This window comes from Trifolium pratense, linkage group LG2 (assembly GCF_020283565.1).
Source record: "Trifolium pratense cultivar HEN17-A07 linkage group LG2, ARS_RC_1.1, whole genome shotgun sequence".
NCBI classification, from domain to species: Eukaryota; Viridiplantae; Streptophyta; class Magnoliopsida; order Fabales; family Fabaceae; genus Trifolium; species Trifolium pratense.
Window position 1 is genome coordinate 12,732,224 of NC_060060.1, and position 17,897 is coordinate 12,750,120.

At 31.2% G+C, this 17,897-nt stretch overlaps 1 protein-coding gene and 1 long non-coding RNA gene across 3 annotated transcripts; one reads left to right on the forward strand and one right to left on the reverse strand.

Moving 5' to 3' along the window:
- Positions 1-1,861: 1,861 nt before the first annotated feature.
- On the forward strand, positions 1,862-4,121 carry LOC123904207. The gene is made up of 7 exons (XM_045953896.1): positions 1,862-2,010; positions 2,260-2,350; positions 2,446-2,532; positions 2,626-2,829; positions 2,928-3,092; positions 3,675-3,728; positions 3,951-4,121. The coding sequence occupies exons 1-7, from the start codon at positions 1,862-1,864 to the stop codon at positions 4,119-4,121; spliced, it is 921 nt and encodes a 306-aa protein (XP_045809852.1).
- Positions 4,122-4,602: 481 nt separating this feature from the next.
- LOC123908173 lies at positions 4,603-6,590 on the reverse strand. 2 transcript variants are annotated; one of them, XR_006809566.1, is made up of 3 exons: positions 6,243-6,590; positions 5,399-5,557; positions 4,603-5,162 (listed from the first exon to the last, which is right to left on the reverse strand). It is a non-coding gene; the product is annotated as an uncharacterized LOC123908173 (long non-coding RNA). The 2 variants fall into 2 exon arrangements; XR_006809567.1 differs by having other exon boundaries at positions 5,399-5,579.
- Positions 6,591-17,897: the final 11,307 nt, after the last annotated feature.

Below are 17,897 nucleotides of genomic sequence, written 5' to 3' on the forward strand. Positions count from 1 at the left end.
TACCTTAGAATTTCTTCAGTTTCCATCTCGTGATGCATAAATTGTGCTTCATTTCCATGTATTTGTTATACTGGACAATGGACATACTGGACATGGATATCAACAATGCTGAGGATTGGATGATGAACAAAGAACATGTGTTGACTTTCTCAAAAGATTGTATTATTTATGCAGTCAGGAGTATATAATTTAACATATTGATGTCTTTTAAATAAAGGGTAAAGTGGAATTAAAAATTATAACTCAGTCTGTTCCGTTCACTTTCCAAACAATGGAGTTAGAAATTAGTGTCCTTCCGTCATAAAATACAATTAGATTGACATCTTAATATAGATTATAATAAACACCTTAATAACCCCTTATACAGACTTAAGCACACAAACACAACTTATACAAACTTATGCACACAAACAGAACTTATATAGACCCCTTATACAACATACAATCATTAAATCCCCCATTTTGTGCTTAAGATTCATATTTTGCATCTTCTTTAACTTGGTTAATACCCCAAATAAGAAATTGCATCTCACTCTAATTTAACCATTTTGCAGCAACATGACTTCAGTTTTCGAACAATGTAGCTAGCTAGGTAATTCATTTATCTTGATTGAAATTTGAAAGTTCAGTGCCTTAATGCAGAAGGAAAGGATAAAGGCAATGATGCAACTTAAAGCAACCAAAAATCAAGTTAAAGCAACCAAATGAGGCTGTGTGTTGACAATAACATGAGTTTAGGCATTTCCTTCATTATCATAGTATCCAGTGCTTCAGTTTGTTCCACAAAATTAAAGAGCATATAGAAACACTGAGATAAATCAATTCTAACATCTTAAAATCGAGGAATCTAAAGGATCTACTGCTGGATAAATACCTTTGGCAGCTAATCCTCTTGAGAGTACAGTAGTTGCATCCAATTTGCAAATGTCGTGGCAGGAGCAGGATCGGTCAAATCGTTTGCAGGTACACAAACTTCTTGAATAGAAGTTATAGACCCTTCTTTGGTAGAAGTAATTCTTTCTTGTAAAGTACCCATTTCAGTACCCAGGGTAGGTTGATAACCCACAGCGGAAGCCATTCGGCCCAATAAGGCCGATACTTCGGATCCGGCTTGGAAAAAACGGAAGATATTGTCGATAAGTGGTACATAAAAGAGCACTGCAAAAAAAAAAAAGATTGATATATAGCAGGTATTCATGGCATAAGTAGTACAACCCAAAATTCTAGCTTCCTACCTTGAGGGACAATGAAATGGAAAAGTTGCAATATTGCTACAGCTAGGGGTGTGCATGGTTTAAAAACCACACCACACCAAACCATATTTATGGTTTTGGTTTAGAACCAAAACCATTTTAATGAAAAATTGGTTATTTTGCAAAACTAATTTGGATATGGTTTATAATCGGTTCGAAACCAATTTATAACCGGCTTATAATAAAAAATAGGTTACTTATTTATAACCGATTCATCTTAAATTTTATTTTATTTTTTATTTTTTTTAAAAATGCATTATTATAACTTTTAATTCCTATATATTTAAACTTTTTTTTTACAATAATTAAGCCAATTTTTTTTTGTTTAATTGATTAAAAGAACATATTTAATAATTATTGTTTATAAAAAAAAACATAATTTTTCTTTAATTTTATGAATTATTGGTTTATAATCAATTCATAAAAGTTTTTTTTCTAAGCCCAAACATATTTCAAACTAAGCCCAACAAAACAGATTTTTTTAAGCCCAAAATAATTAAAATATAGATTTTTTTTAAAAATAAAACCATCAAAAATCTGTTTTTTATAATTATTTTTAAAATAGATAAATTTTGTTAAATAAAAAATAATTAAATATTAAAGGGTGGATGACGGTGGCCGACCGCCGGAGCACCGCCGCCAACCACCGTCAACCACCGTGCCGGTCTCCGGAAGTTGCCGGAAAATCGCCGTCCGCCGCCGTACGTCGCCGGAGCTCTGCCGTACCGGCCGCCGGTGATCCGGCGTTGACCGCCGCGTTGACCGATTTCTCCACCACCTTATTAATTATTTATTTATTAAATTATATAATTAATTGAATTTTGAAAATAAAAGCCTAAAATCATAACATAAATTGATCAAAGAAAAGTCATAGCGTTGACCACAAATATTTTATTATTTTGTTTGTTCTCGAGCATTGATATATAAATAGGCGATTTACCGAACTATGCGATCCATGATCAAAACAAGAGAATTGAGAAAATGATGATTACATTGTTTTTTGTAGTACTACTGCTAACACATTTGATGACATGCATGATTTGGAGTTGGAGAGACAACTAAATCTCATTAACAAATCTCCTGTCAAGAGTATTCAAGTATTTACTTACACTACACACATCGATTATTGGTAGTTTAATTTGATCTCCATATTTAATAATTTTATTTTTGTTTATTTTGATGGTTTTATTAGACAATTTCAGGATACATAGTTGATTGTGTTGATATTAATAATCAACCAGCTTTTAGTCATCCTTTGCTAACGAAACATAAATTACAGGTAAGAAATTTTACTGTGGTCATTCTTCAAAAAATTTATTACTTATATCATATGTTTCAATTTCATTTTCTTTTACGTTTTTATATATGGCAGAGAAAACCAAGTTTTGAAAAGCAGAATAGTGAAACAAGTGTAAATATTTCGTCAACCAAACCCATTCACGTGCTTGAGAAAGTTAATTGTCCAAAAGAAACCGTGCCAATTCGAAGGATAACCAAAGATGATCTTAATCGAGAAAAATCCATATTCAATGACCATTTCTTAACTCAAAATAACATCCATACTTATGTAAGTTTTGTCATATACCAAAAATTTACAATTTTTTAGTTTATTGTATAAATAACTTATGACGATTCAATATTTAATTCATATGAACATTTATTGAATTTTTGTAGTATGCTGAATTGTTTGCAATAGCTCTGGATGGTCCTTACTATGGAGTTAGTGGAACTACTAGTATTTATAATCCAAAAGTTGTCGACGGCCAAACAAGTGGAAGTCATATATATGTTGAAAATGGAAAGGGAGATGGTAACAATAAAATTACTGTTGGATGGCATGTGAGTTTTAATTTATCCTATTGTTATGCCAATTTTATTATATCCTATAAATTCATCTATGTATATTTTGGTTTATAATTTAAATAAATTTGACGGTATAGAAAATACCAATGTTTTAAGAACCGGACCGGAGGTCGAACCGTTGTGACAACTGGTTCAAGGGTCAACCGGTCGGATCGGTTCAACCGTTATTGAACCGTTTATATTGAACCGTTCATATAATTTTTTCACGTGTTTGAGTCTATGGTTGGAAAGGAAAGATTTTTGATTTTTTAACCTTTCAATTTCAATCCATCGTTTTTTTTAATTAAAAAATCAGTTTTTTTTTTTTTTTTTTAAGTGAGAGAAAAACCGGCCGGTTTTCCGGTTCACCGGTTCACCGGTTCACACCGGTTCACACCGGTTCATACCGGTTCACACCGGTTTTTGACCGGTTCCACTGACTAGCGGTTCTTGCTAGTCGACCGGACCGCCGAGGGCACCGGTTCGTGGTCGAACCGGTCGGACCGGCCGGTCCGGTCCGGTTTTCAAAACATTGGAAAATACATCATAAATTCTAATCTATCCCATACGTGATGGAAGGTATCTCCGCAATTATACAAAAATGGTGCAACTCATTTCTACTCAACATGGACGGTACGTAAAAGTTTACTATCTTGAATCTTTATTTGTTTGAATGGAAGACTTTTTCTAATGCGCACAAGTTATTCTTGTACTATAAACAATTTTTTTTGCAACATTGAATCAATAACTTTAATTATATTTTATTTTAACCGATGATAAAAAATAAATAAACTTGTGAATACTGCAACATTTATCTCATATTTGAAATATAACACAATGTTAAAAATATTACAGTCACAAAATTACAAGAATGGATGCTACAATATGTTGTGCCCAGGTTTTGTTCAGACCAACCGTGCATATTACCTTGGTTCAAGCATATCAAATACATCATCAACCTCTAGTAGAACCAAAGTTGAGATGCCCATTTCTCTTTTACAGGTCATCTCTTTACTTCAAATTTAAAAATATTTATGTTGTATGATTTTTTTTCCCTTTAATTTTGAAGTTATAATAATATCATATTCCACTACAACATTTTTGCTTTTCAACAACAGTTAAAAATTGTAGCCTAAACTATGAAAAATGTTGCCTATCTCTTTAGGCGACAGTTTTCACCTGTTTTGTAAGCGAGCATTACCTATAGTCTTAGGTAACAGTTTTTTTGCTTTTTGGGCACATTATTTAAAATTGTCGCCTAAGTTGCGGGGAAAAGGGAACAGTTTTACAACGAATCTAAGGCAACAATTTCTACATGTTGCCATTGATGTTAACAGTCTAGACCCGTTTCCTAAACATTAAACTAAGGGAACAATTTTTGAGTATAGCCAAAACTTAAATGCAACGGTTTTTAACGGTATCAATATAATATAGACAACATTTTTATTTTAGATATTTTTTGTCTGTAAAATTAAATGGCAAAGTTCTAATACTAATTAAACATTTCTTCAGTAATGTTTAATCCATTATTTTACAAATAGAATCATAATCACAATTAAATTTCAAACAATATCTTACAAAGTCTTTACAAGATATAAGTGTCTCACCCAAGCAATACATGATCAAAGACTAACATCCTAAATGTGTTACATTCTGACAAAACATTAAGCAACCATATCCTAACTAGGACACACCATTAGAAGGATATTATGGCTGCCTAGCCCTAAGAACCATTTATAAAACCATACATAAGGCATAGAAAGAGACTAAGGCTCCCACAAACTTCCATGAGTCAATATTCGAGAATATCAACTTCACAACATTAGAACTGTTACCACGGCATCATGACAGCAAAATCAGCACCACACCAGAAGAAACTTTCGACTAAATTTTTATGAAAAAATCGAAGTGTCACAAAGGGGTTGGTGGTCTTCCCTCATCATCGAGTAGAATTAGCTTTTGTATATTCTTCTAGTTCTACTGATATTTATGTAGCTCCATCTCCTCATCAAGTAGAGAAGCAACTCTTACCTATTCTCCTAGTTCTACCAAAATTTATGTTGCTCTCTGAAAATCATTTCAAAATCAAATGTTAGCAATTAAATCAACCTCTGACCGAAAAAAAAAACATAAACGGGATAGTATTATTCGTTATCATTGAAATCTAAATATATGATAATAAGAGTATGCACATATGTCTTACATATATCTTACAATGTAAGCCATAAAATTCTTTATTCAAAGCTTTTCAAATATGCATTTTAAAGTCCAAGACAAAATGAAATAGAATTGTTAAGGCATACCTCACACTATTGATATGAGTATTGCAAATGAAATTTGTACTCACACGAGTCACACATGTCTTGCTACAACACTAGTCTTCTCATGTTCCTTGTTTTGGGAAAGCCAATTTCCAGAAGAACCACTACTTGAAGAATGCTCTCTTTCCACAATCATCGTCTCTTAAATTACAGGAATTAAAAGCTAAATAAGTTAAAAGCAAAAGGATCAATACTATGTAAAAGATATCACAGCCCCAACAAGAACTAATTCATAAATTAAAATATTAAAAACTGAATACCTATATCAGAACTAAATTATTAAAATTAATGCATAAGAATGTCCTTAAAGTAAAGACTCCAGAAATTAACTACTCTACCTAGATAAAGAGTTAGTTAACTCATCTTTGGCATGTTTATTTTCAATAAAAAATAAAAATATAACCATTCAGTACAGAAGTTCATCATAGAATTATTTTATACCACACCAAACTAGAGGCATATATGAACATCAACTATCTATCAGAGGATGAGGTCCAATAAAGTGTGCTAAGTTTTCAAAAAATCCAATTTGCATATCATTTATCACTATCCATTTTAACACGCATATGAAAGGGTGTCTATGTTGTTTCAACATGAGCAACATCAACTCTCTACCAATATAAAGGCCATCGCCTACACACAAATCATGATACCATTTTCTTTTTACCTACAAAACAAATCATAAAACCTTGTTCTTACTAACATAATAATAAACCTTCAACAAGAATAAGACACATACTACATAAATTTTGATATGTCAATTATTTCTATAACCAGAAACAAAACATCAAAAAAATCAGAGTGGGTAAAGGGAAACTGAACTAACCTTTGAATATAGAAGGGTCAAGTGCGAAACTGAGTTGTTGCATGTGTGGTCTCAAATCTTCGAAGGCAACATGAGTCGAACGGTAAGGATGTCGCAAATTGGAAGCTGCAGTGGGAAGTTCTTGACGGCACTACAATCTCGACGGTGCTCAGAAGGGTTCACGATGGCAGGGGAATCGGAAGCGTTCGCGAAATCAGAACTCGCTGTCGTTCTCTGTCTCGACAAAGATTTCAGTCCCGATGAAGGGTTCTCACCGCGCCGCCTCTCGTGGTTTCATCTCGAAGCTTCTCTCAATGTCAATCTGAAAAGGGGTTAGGGTTTTCCAATTGGCAAAAAAAGGTTTTCTCGTTTTTGTTTTTGAACCGAGAGATATAAAAAATAATTCATAAATCAATTTTATTTTAATTAATATTATTATTAAAAATAAAATGGTATGTTTTGGTTCTCTCCGATGATTTAACCAATACATTAAGTTCAAGTGGTGTTAACAAGCTCCCTTAGGATAAACTAATCAAGAGAATCCGAGTTTAATTTTTTGTTTTATATTCACATCTTAATCAAGGTTATTTTTATAATGAAGAACAAATATATTAAATATACAATAAAAATAAAAATTGCAATTTTGCTTTGATTGTTATAATAAACTAGTTTAAAGACTCGTGCATTCGCACGGGTCTACTGATTTTTATTAGATATTTGAGTTTATCATTATATTAATGTAGAAAATTTATTTTAAATTAAATATTTAAAATTTGTTATATAATATTGTTAAAATATAAGTGGAATTATTGTATTAATTATTTCTTGTAAACTTATTTATTCAATTTTTAATGTTTTAGTGACAAATAATGGTCCCGTGTATATTTTTAATAAAAAATAATATATTATAGGAATATTTAGAATAATTTAATAAGTTTGATACTAATTAACTTTATGATATTATTATTAATTATTTTTTTTTTCCTTCCTATTTTTATGTATAGATTGTTATGTTTTGTTAATATCTATAATCTATTTTGTTTCTATTTGTAAGGCTATCATCTTTCTATATTTTTTTTAATATTTATTTTAGTGAATGTTTCTATATTTTTTAATATTTATTTTAGTAAAATTACAATAAAGGATATAAAACTTGCAACGTGGTTAAAACTAATATGGATAAATTAGGAAATTTGGTGGTAATGAATTTTAATATATTATAGTAATAGATTAGTAATAGAAGATACATTATTATTATTATTATACTTTTTTTTAGCAGGTAATATTATTATTTTTTGGTACAATTATTAATAATATTATTATATTAACGTCATCAAAAAATAAAAACTAAAAACTTGAGAGGGAAACCAATTGAGTCAAAAAAGTGAAAGAGGGAAGCCACCGCAAAACAATTCATGTGTTGAATTTTAATTGTAACAATTGATAAATGTAGCCTTTTATTAAAAGTAGTGTAACTGTTCAAAACTGTTCCTAGAGATGGTTAAGGGAACAGTTATCACCTATTGCCAAAACAATGTCAAAGCGACGCTTGAAAACCGTTTCCAGTAAGATTTTAGGGAACAATTCTCTCATGTTGCGAAAACTTATATGGTAATAGTCATAAATTGTTGCCTATACCATTTTTAGAGTACAGTTTACATGGGTTGCAACAAACAGTGTTGCCAGAAGCAACAAATGTTGTAGTGTTCATATATAGTTATAAAACTCAAAGACATGCTTGTATAGCTTATATAAGATTAAAATTCTTTCTTTTGTCAAAAAAAAAAAGTTTCTTTCAATTTATAAACTATAAATTTTAATTAAGTGGATATAATGACAAATTAATGTTGTTCATGTCAATATTAAGCATGTCAATAATATAGGTCCTGAGTTCGATCCTCAGTTCATTGTAAACAAAAAAAAAAGCATGTCAATAATATATTGGCTTTAATGCATTTTGATCCCCCTATTTTGAAAAATATGAACTTTTGATCCCCCTAATTTAAAAGCCAACTTTTTGATCCCCTATTTTGAAAAACTGAACTGTTGATCCCCCTATTTTAAAACTTACCTTTTCTATTTTGAAAATTTTGAACTTTTGATCCCCTATTTTAGATATTTTTGAATTTTAGTCCCCGAACACAATTTAGTCAAAATTTTGCTGATGTGTCAAGCTCGTTAATGATGTGACAGTGTCCATATTGACAAAACGGTTCCATGTCTTTAATTTTTTTACATCAAATATTTTAAAAGTATTAAACAATAAATTAATTAAATAATTAAAAAAATTAACGATTGGGAACAAAGTCAATGAACAATTGAGAGTGAGCGAACAAAGACGAAGGATGTTAACACGAGCATGATGATTTGTTTTTCTGATTTCTTAGGGTTCCATGATTTGGGAACCAACGTTTGCTTTTCTGACTTCTTTGAGTAAATTACTAATTTTTAGTTATATAATAATGTAATGAGCTTGATACATCAGCAAAACGTTGACCACATTGAGTTGGGCGACTAAAATTCAGAAAAATCTAAAATAGGGGATGAAAAGTTTAGGTTTTTCAAAATAGGGGATCAAAAAGTTGACTTTTAAAACTGGGGGATCAAAAGTTCAGATTTTTCAAAATAGGAGGATAAAAAAGTTGGCTTTTAAAATAGGGGATCAAATGTTCATATTTTTCAAAATAGGGGATCAAAAGTGCATTAAAGCCTAATATATTTATTAAATGTTATGGATATGTACGCAGGATGAAAAAAGCAAAAATTGGTGGTTGCTCGTTCAAGAAACACCAATTGGATATTTTCCAGCACATTTATTCTCTAACTTGGTGACAGCTTATACAGTGGGATGGGGTGGATTAGCAGCAACTCCTACGGGAACTAGTCCTCCAATGGGATCAGGACTTTTTCCAGATAAAACTTACATTCATTCTTGTTATTTTAGGCATATTTCATATCAAGATACAAATAGAAGAAAGGCTGAACCTGCGGAATATAAGACACGAAAGTTCCTTAATGCCCCTGCTAAATGTTATGCAATTGACTACTATGAATATGATGGAAAGGAAGCTGGGAATGCTCTTGAATTTGGAGGACCTGGTGGTTATTGTGGCAATTAATTGTAATAAACAAATTATATATTGTTAAAGTACCACAATAAATTAAATAAATAAAAGAATATTTCACCCATTGCCAAAAATAAGTTTTTTGTTTAAGGATCTATGAAAGAATATTTCCTCGAATGGGATCAGGACTTTTTCCAGATAAAAATCCTTCCATCTCGTGTTTAAGATTCATATTTTGCATCTTCTATAACTTGGCTAATACCCCAAATAAGAAATTGCATCTCACTCTAATTTAACCATTTTGCAGCAACATGACTTCAGTTTTCGAACAATGTAGCTAGCTAGGTAATTCATTTATCTTGATTGAAATTTGAAAGTTCAGTGTCTTAATGCAAAAGGAAAGGATAAAGGCAATGAATCAACAAAAAGTAACCTGATTGGTTTGGTGATTGTATTAAATCAAGACCTACCCGACTCAGGTTCGATTGCCGGCAATGGATGAATGAATTATGCAACAAAAAAAAAAATCAAGTTAAAACAACCAAATGAGGCTGTGTGTTGACAATAAGATGAGGTTGAGAGGCCCACATACCTCATCATGTAGTTGTCTTAAGAATTGAAAAAAATAATCATGTTGTGAGCAACAATTTCCATTTTTGCCAAACAAATGCTCCAAAATCGAGAAACACGGAAATCTATCAATTATAAAAGCTTAAAATTGAGAAACACCGAATTCAATCAATTCTAACAACTTGAAGTCATGCATAGAAACCACACAACACAAAAAATGGAGATACAAATTGAGACAACAAGAAACACTGAAATAAATCAATTCTAACAGCTTAAAATCAAGAAACACTGAAGCTAGCATGAACACTGGAGTACATTCTATCAATATCATGTTGGAATTAACTTAATAATTTAATCATATACATGCTCTTAATAATAAAGATTAAATCTATAATCTTACTTTAGTGCGGAAGCCAAATAAACACAAGCATGTATATAAAACAGGATCTACGACATGTTGATTTATCAAAGATCATAGTAATAGGAATACCTGGATGACGAATCCATTAGATGAACTAACCGTTGTAATCCTGAAACACAAAGAGAGAGACGGACGACGAGCATCCGTTGGCTTGTATGGTTCTTCCTCAACCGGTACCCTAATGCCTTGAGTTCTCTTCAGATGGGGAGAAGAGATTATTTGCTCATGTACGGTATATTGGGGACCATAGCCTATATATAGTGTGATGGCCAATTAGGGTTCCCATTATTCCGAAATGGGCCATTCTGACATCCACTCATATTGAGTCCATATCCAATTAATTAAATACTTAATTAATTCTAAATAGAAATCTAATTAGCCTTTTAACTTTATTTGATCACTTAATCAATTAAGGCTCCTAATTGATAAATAGCTAATATAATTATATATAAAGATATTTGCCCACATAATATTATTGGAATATTATAAAATATTCCAACAATCTCCCACTTGGGCTACATATCGTTATAATTATATCATTGTTCCTTAGGCGCGCATCCGAATGCTATTTATCTTTAGATTTCAACCTTACAATCTGGTCCATCTCATACACTAATAATGGGACCACCGCGGCTGTCGTCACTGACGTATAACGTGACGGAACCCCGACGACCACCACATCAATGTACTTGACGACATAGATCTGATATGGATGAGTGGCATGGAAATTTCATGCAATGTGATCTCTAAATCATGCCTATTTCCAACTGGTCCAACTGAAAACTTTAGTGAGATCAAACTGAAGTTTGCAAATTCAATATTTGCACAAAAGATACAGAACCGGTTATAATAATAATAACCTCAAACTTTATTTCTGCAGAAAACCTTAACAAAATCTGTATCAGTATCAAAATCAAAGTTAGAACATAACAAATTAGAGACTCCCACTAATCCAAGACATCCTTATTGACAAAAATAATATGAAAGACCTTAGGTGTCACGTCTTTGATTAGTGAGTTAGCTAGCATAAACTTTATCTCTATATGTTCTATCATTCAACAACAACTAATAAGTCGACAAACTTTATAAAATAGTTGTTGAAACATTATCCGACTGGCTTATGTCACAATATAACTTGAGTTGTCTTTCAAAAACTTTTACTTTATGCAACCAAGTGACATAAATACTTACAGTCAGTTCTTGAGTTAAAATGTCCATTATATATAGACATCCAAAAGGATCAGAGTCAAACATCCTGATGATCTCCAAATTGTTAGATCTCCGATATGTGAGCACTAATTATTGTTCTCTATAAGAATCTTTATGGTTGCCTCATTTTAACAATTCAAATTTTGAATTGCTCAAGTACCTGCCAAATGATCTTATCGTATACACTATTTCCGGATGCGTATAAGTCAGATCATACATAAGTTTCTCAATGCTAAAGCATATGGGAAAATACTTTATTTTCTAAATTTCCAGATTTTCTTTTGGACAATGATTGAGACTATACAGTCTCCCTTTATGATTAAGGCAATTCCTTAGTTTATTGACTTTCATCTCGAATTTACTTTCAACTTTATTGATACGACTCTTTTGTTATACCCAAATGATACATTGAGAATAATTTCTAAGTATCAAAATGCCTAATACAAAAGAGATGTGCCCAACATCTTTTGTCACTAAACTTTTGTTAGTGATTTCTTGGTTCCGCACAATAATCGTATATCACTGTTGACTAAGTAAAATAAAATCGACTCATTAAACTGTAAGAAATATAAGCATACTCCCACTGAACCTGTATAACCCACATCTCTCCAAAATATTCATCTCAAAACTAAATGAGACAATCACTTTATGAGACTTTTGTGGTATCAATAAGAGACAATTTTCTTAACAAATAAATGGATTTCTTTTGTTTGCACATTATCTACTTCGTGTCTATTGACATAAAGTTTCATCTGATTGCACTTTATTGTGTTTCTTTATGTTGCCATCAAGGAACACTATCTTGATATCCATCTTATTTAGTTCCAAAAACTATAATAAGTAACAAGTGTCGTGACTGTCCTAATAGAGTTTTCAAAACAAAACGAACATGAATTCTCTTTTCAGTCAATACTTTATGACACTTCATACTTTAATTCTTGAAGGTATTGAGTTTGATCTTCATGAATTAATCTCTTAACTTAATTGAGAGAAAGAACATTAATGTCCTTATGAGGATCCAAATTTACTATATAAATAGTAACTATATGAATTGATTTAGAACCAATTCTTCCTCACTCAATTTTGTTCTTTTACCATATCTCTCCCCCAAACTCAATATCTTCAAGAGACTTTGCAATTTCCGTCTCATAATGTTCATTAACATGGGACCAAAGTTTATATTTTCTCAAAATTTTCAACAATTCTAGATTGTCATAAGTCAAAACTGAATTGATTATAATAATATTTGTATTTAAAAGACAAATTGAATCTCTAGTTTAAAATAATAATAAATAATTTATAACATTAAAGCAAAACTTAATTCATATGATGATTCACCAAATTGTCTTTTGAATACAAAGATAAGTAAGTAACAATCTAACAAATAGTTGAAAAACCATCAATCTTCACCGACTTATTTCCCCACTAGATTGATGTGTCTTTCAACATCATTGAAAATTTGTCAGTTTAGATCATATTTTCTTATTATTCTTCATTTGCCCTTATCCTTTGAGGTATTTACATAATGAGCACTATTTTATTTTCTCTTGCTTCAACTGTTTCTTTATTGCACACTTTATGAAATAATTCTATTAAAGAATCATCTCTAACTTTAATAGTTATAAGACTAATTGTGCAAATAAAACACTAAATGCTAAATTTTCGACCAAGTTACCTGATTGTCGAAACCACAACGCTTTAGCAAGATTAATTTACATAATGTGCTCCTAATATTTTGTCTGCTTAATAATCTGAATGAAATAGTATCTCTCCAATGAGAGATTACCTTTCACCTTATTGCTTTAGAAGCACTTTAATTTAAGCAAAGAAAAACATGACAAAAATTATGTCATCTCAAATAACACCTCAAATATTTCTGGAATTCAAAACTTTATGATCATGACCTATGTCATTCGGAGTATACTTGCCTTTTATACTTGAGTCTCACTTTAAAGTTACCGAATAGTGAGAGAATTTGAGTTTTTCCATCTTGACATAAATTTAGATCCAAGAACACAATGTTCTTCCTTTATTTCTAAGCGCTAGAATTTTAAGAATTTAAAATTCTAAAATAATTTTGCAGATACATAAACTATATTAGTTTATAGAGAACTAAAAAATTACTCACCAAAATACCTAATGCACCATTGATGTCAAGCCCTTAAAAATAACATCAATTGCTAGTGGTATTTCATGACAATGATCAAACATTGACGATCAATATTAAAAAATAATAAATCCTTATAATCGTCACATGTTTACCGTTATAAGTGTGAATGCAATCCACTAAATACTTATATGGATTTACACTAACACGTCTTTATTAGGCACATCAATAAATTATGATAGAGACATGCTCAACTTTATTTGTAAATTATAAGACAAACAAGATACCAAACGCACCATCAATCCCCAATCTTTGATTGTAAGAATTAACTGCAAGCGGTACTCTCAACGTAATGATCAAATGTTGGTAATAAGTCCTGTCAGATAATGTGCGCCTTTGACACCAACCATTACCCACATGGATAAACTTAATAATTACCACACATTTACCATCACAGGTATGTATATTATTCGGCCAAACTGCACGTCTTCCTTTTGGCCGACTGTAACAGCTCGCATGAATAATCTCATACTACACCTTTTATAATTTCAATTGAATCTAGTCTACGCACCGGAGGTTGCTTTAGGCAACTTTTTGCTTCGACAAACTCAATCAAAATTACTAGACAATTTAATAAATTGAATATATATGTATGTAATTATTCGCCCGAACTGTGTCTACCTTTTGGTAGACCAAAATAGTTTGCATGAATAATTTTATACATCCTTATGTGATTCTAACTGAATCAAATCTACGCAACAGAGGTTACTTTTGCAACTTGTTGTTTCAACCAAGACAGTCAAAATCACCTGACAATTTATTAAATCAAATGGGAAGAGTCTTAAATTTACAAGGTACTACCCACAAAATGTAGACCATATTTCTTTATGATGCCACCTGATAATCATAAGATTAATTGACATCCCTTAATGTGAGAACAGACTCACAAGCAAATTAAATTAGCATGAAATATATCCGAATAGCATGATAAAAGAAAAATTATTGTAGAAGCTTAATAATAATAAACTTAAATATCACAATCATGCTATAAACCAAATATTTAATTTCAATTAAAATTAAATCCTTATATATACAAAAAATATTCGTGATACAATTGATTCACATATACTAAATGATTCTTTAAATAAATGAATGAAAATTCTATACTTGTGTTTTCCAAAACAGAAGGAAACCAAAACTTTATATTCTATAAATAAACAAATAATTATAGAATCTATATTTTCCCAAAATTTTAAAGAATCAAAGCTTTAATTTCTGTACATAACAAATTTGATCAAAATTATTTTGAGAATCCTTATAATTGCTATTTAAGGGCAATTGATCTTCTACGAAGAAATATATATATTTACCAAATCTGCCTTATTTCTCAAAAATAAACTTTAAGAACAAAACTAATGGGAATCAATTTATAATTTTGAATCAAACAAATCAAATAAACAAAAAACCTTATTTGCTATAATAACTGAAGTATTTGATTTGATTAAAAATTCACCAAAATCACATGTAAATCCTTATGCTTAGCCAATAAATATAACATAAACAAAAATACAGTATTGGCGATCGTTAACATAGTGATCCTTATGAGCATGAATGAAAACTTAAGTCATACTCTCATCTATGCAAATGTTTAATACACGGCCAGTAACAAATAAACGCCTAATCCAAAATTAAAATAAGTCCTTAATTGGTACTAATATTTTATAAAACAAATTTCAGGAAGTCTAACCAATTGAGTGAAACCAATCAAACCTTATGTTACTTCCTGGATGTCAATTCAAAAAATAAATAGCTATATACATATGAAATTATGTATTAATCCAAAAAGCTGTAATCACAAAAGAAGATGTGATTACAAATAAATTAATCTTCAAAATTAAAGCAAAACTTTATGCTTGATGTAGAAAAGCTTAATTATCATCAAACTGAACTACTTCACGTTCATGATCATAACCAAAAATACTTTCTTGTTATCTCCTAATTTTCCATGATTCGAATTGCCTTTAAATTGCCTACAGTCGATACTTATTTCTTTAACTAAATGAAAATAAGTAAATTTAATTGAAACACAAGACCCCCAAAAAATTGGAGTATTTGTACAGAACAAAAAATACACATGAACAATATCATGTATGCAACAAATAATTGTGCTAAAGATTGACGACTGGACTTTACAAAATAGAAAGAATGCATACACAGCCATATCGATTACCCGAAAGTTAGAGTTCACGAGGAGATTTATTAACCCAAGCAATTACCGCAAGCATAAATTATACATAATCCCAAAAAATCAAACATGAAGACCCGCTCTGATACCACTTGTTGGAATTAACTTAATAATTTAATCATATACATGCTCTTAATAATAAAGATTAAATCTATAATCTTACTTTAGTGCGGAAGCCAAATAAACACAAGCATGTATATAAAACAGGATCTACGACATGTTGATTTATCAAAGATCATAGTAATAGGAATACCTGGATGACGAATCCATTAGATGAACTAACCGTTGTAATCCTGAAACACAAAGAGAGAGACGGACGACGAGCATCCGTTGGCTTGTATGGTTCTTCCTCAACCGGTACCCTAATGCCTTGAGTTCTCTTCAGATGGGGAGAAGAGATTATTTGCTCATGTACGGTATATTGGGGACCATAGCCTATATATAGTGTGATGGCCAATTAGGGTTCCCATTATTCCGAAATGGGCCATTCTGACATCCACTCATATTGAGTCCATATCCAATTAATTAAATACTTAATTAATTCTAAATAGAAATCTAATTAGCCTTTTAACTTTATTTGATCACTTAATCAATTAAGGCTCCTAATTGATAAATAGCTAATATAATTATATATAAAGATATTTGCCCACATGATATTATTGGAATATTATAAAATATTCCAACATATCAAAGCTAGCATGAACACTTTAGAGTACATTTTTTTTGACAGAAACACTGAGTATAAAAGAGACTGCAAAAAAAAATATTGATATATAGACCATTGAATAAGTGGTACAACCCAAAATTCTAGCTTCCACATTTGAGGGACAATGAAATTGAAAAGTTTCAATATTGCTACAGCAAGCAGCCAAGCACAACACAAGCACTTAACATCCCTACTTTTGTTACAGCAAGCACAACACAACACAAATCATTTGTAAAGAGTCAGACTCATTTGCTAGAAGGTAGAAAATTAAAGATAGAATAAGTCTCCTTGAAATTTACTGTTAGTTATAAATAGATAAATCAAATAAGTTGAAGGTATACTATACGCAAGCAAGCAGTGCTTAATTAAAAAAGAATATAGCATCATTCATTATATCATATGAAACTTGAGTTCATAAAATGTTAAACATGAAAAAGTATAACAGGCCAAAAACAACATATGCATAATTCGTGATTGGAGTGACTTCAAATCACTACAAAAGCATCAAAACTTAGAGTTCAGGACAAAAACAACATTATCAAGATCAAATGCATACTTGACATTTCTTACAATTCAAATCTGAGTCCATATGCATACATGATGTCTGCCTTTGGGAGTTTGGTGTTTAGCATCCTTGTTGGTGTAAACTGAGGACTTGCTATGCTTACAGGAGAAGAACCTGAAGTTATCACTGTAGCAGGATTTGCAGACAATAAAAATTCAGAAACTTCAGGTGATGTTGATTGAATTAAGATGAATACATAGCCAAAGTGCAATGAAGAAATAGCTGAAGCATGAATGATACTCTCACCTAAGCTCAGCGAGGGGCCTATCCAACTCGGAACACTGAGTTTGGACCAATAGCAGCGAATATTTCTGCCAGAGAGAAACACATTCAAAATTAAGTCCATGACATATAGTTCTATTGCATTTTATCAAACACCTACAATGCATTTTATCTTAATTCTATTTCTATCCCCACTAAACTACCCACCCCTAAAATCAAGCTTGCACCCTGTAAAATAATCAGGAACCCAAACGAGAGATAACAAAAGAATACTAACAAAATGAAAATGGAGACATTTAAGTAAATATCATGAACGAACCATTTGAACAGAGTTTGTTTGGTCCTGAAACTGATTCAAAAAGTTGGAACATCCCAAATCCTCACAACCCTAATCTCCTTAATTCTCCATGCCTCCCTACCTGGCTGTAAATCGGAAATCAGATCAAACACAGAATTCATTTAGATTTCAGAAATAACAAACAAATGCAGAATTTTGAAGTTCCTTCTGTTACTTGCATCGCAAGCTGTTAGCAAACAGTTACAGTCGGTCTCAGTTAGTTAGCATT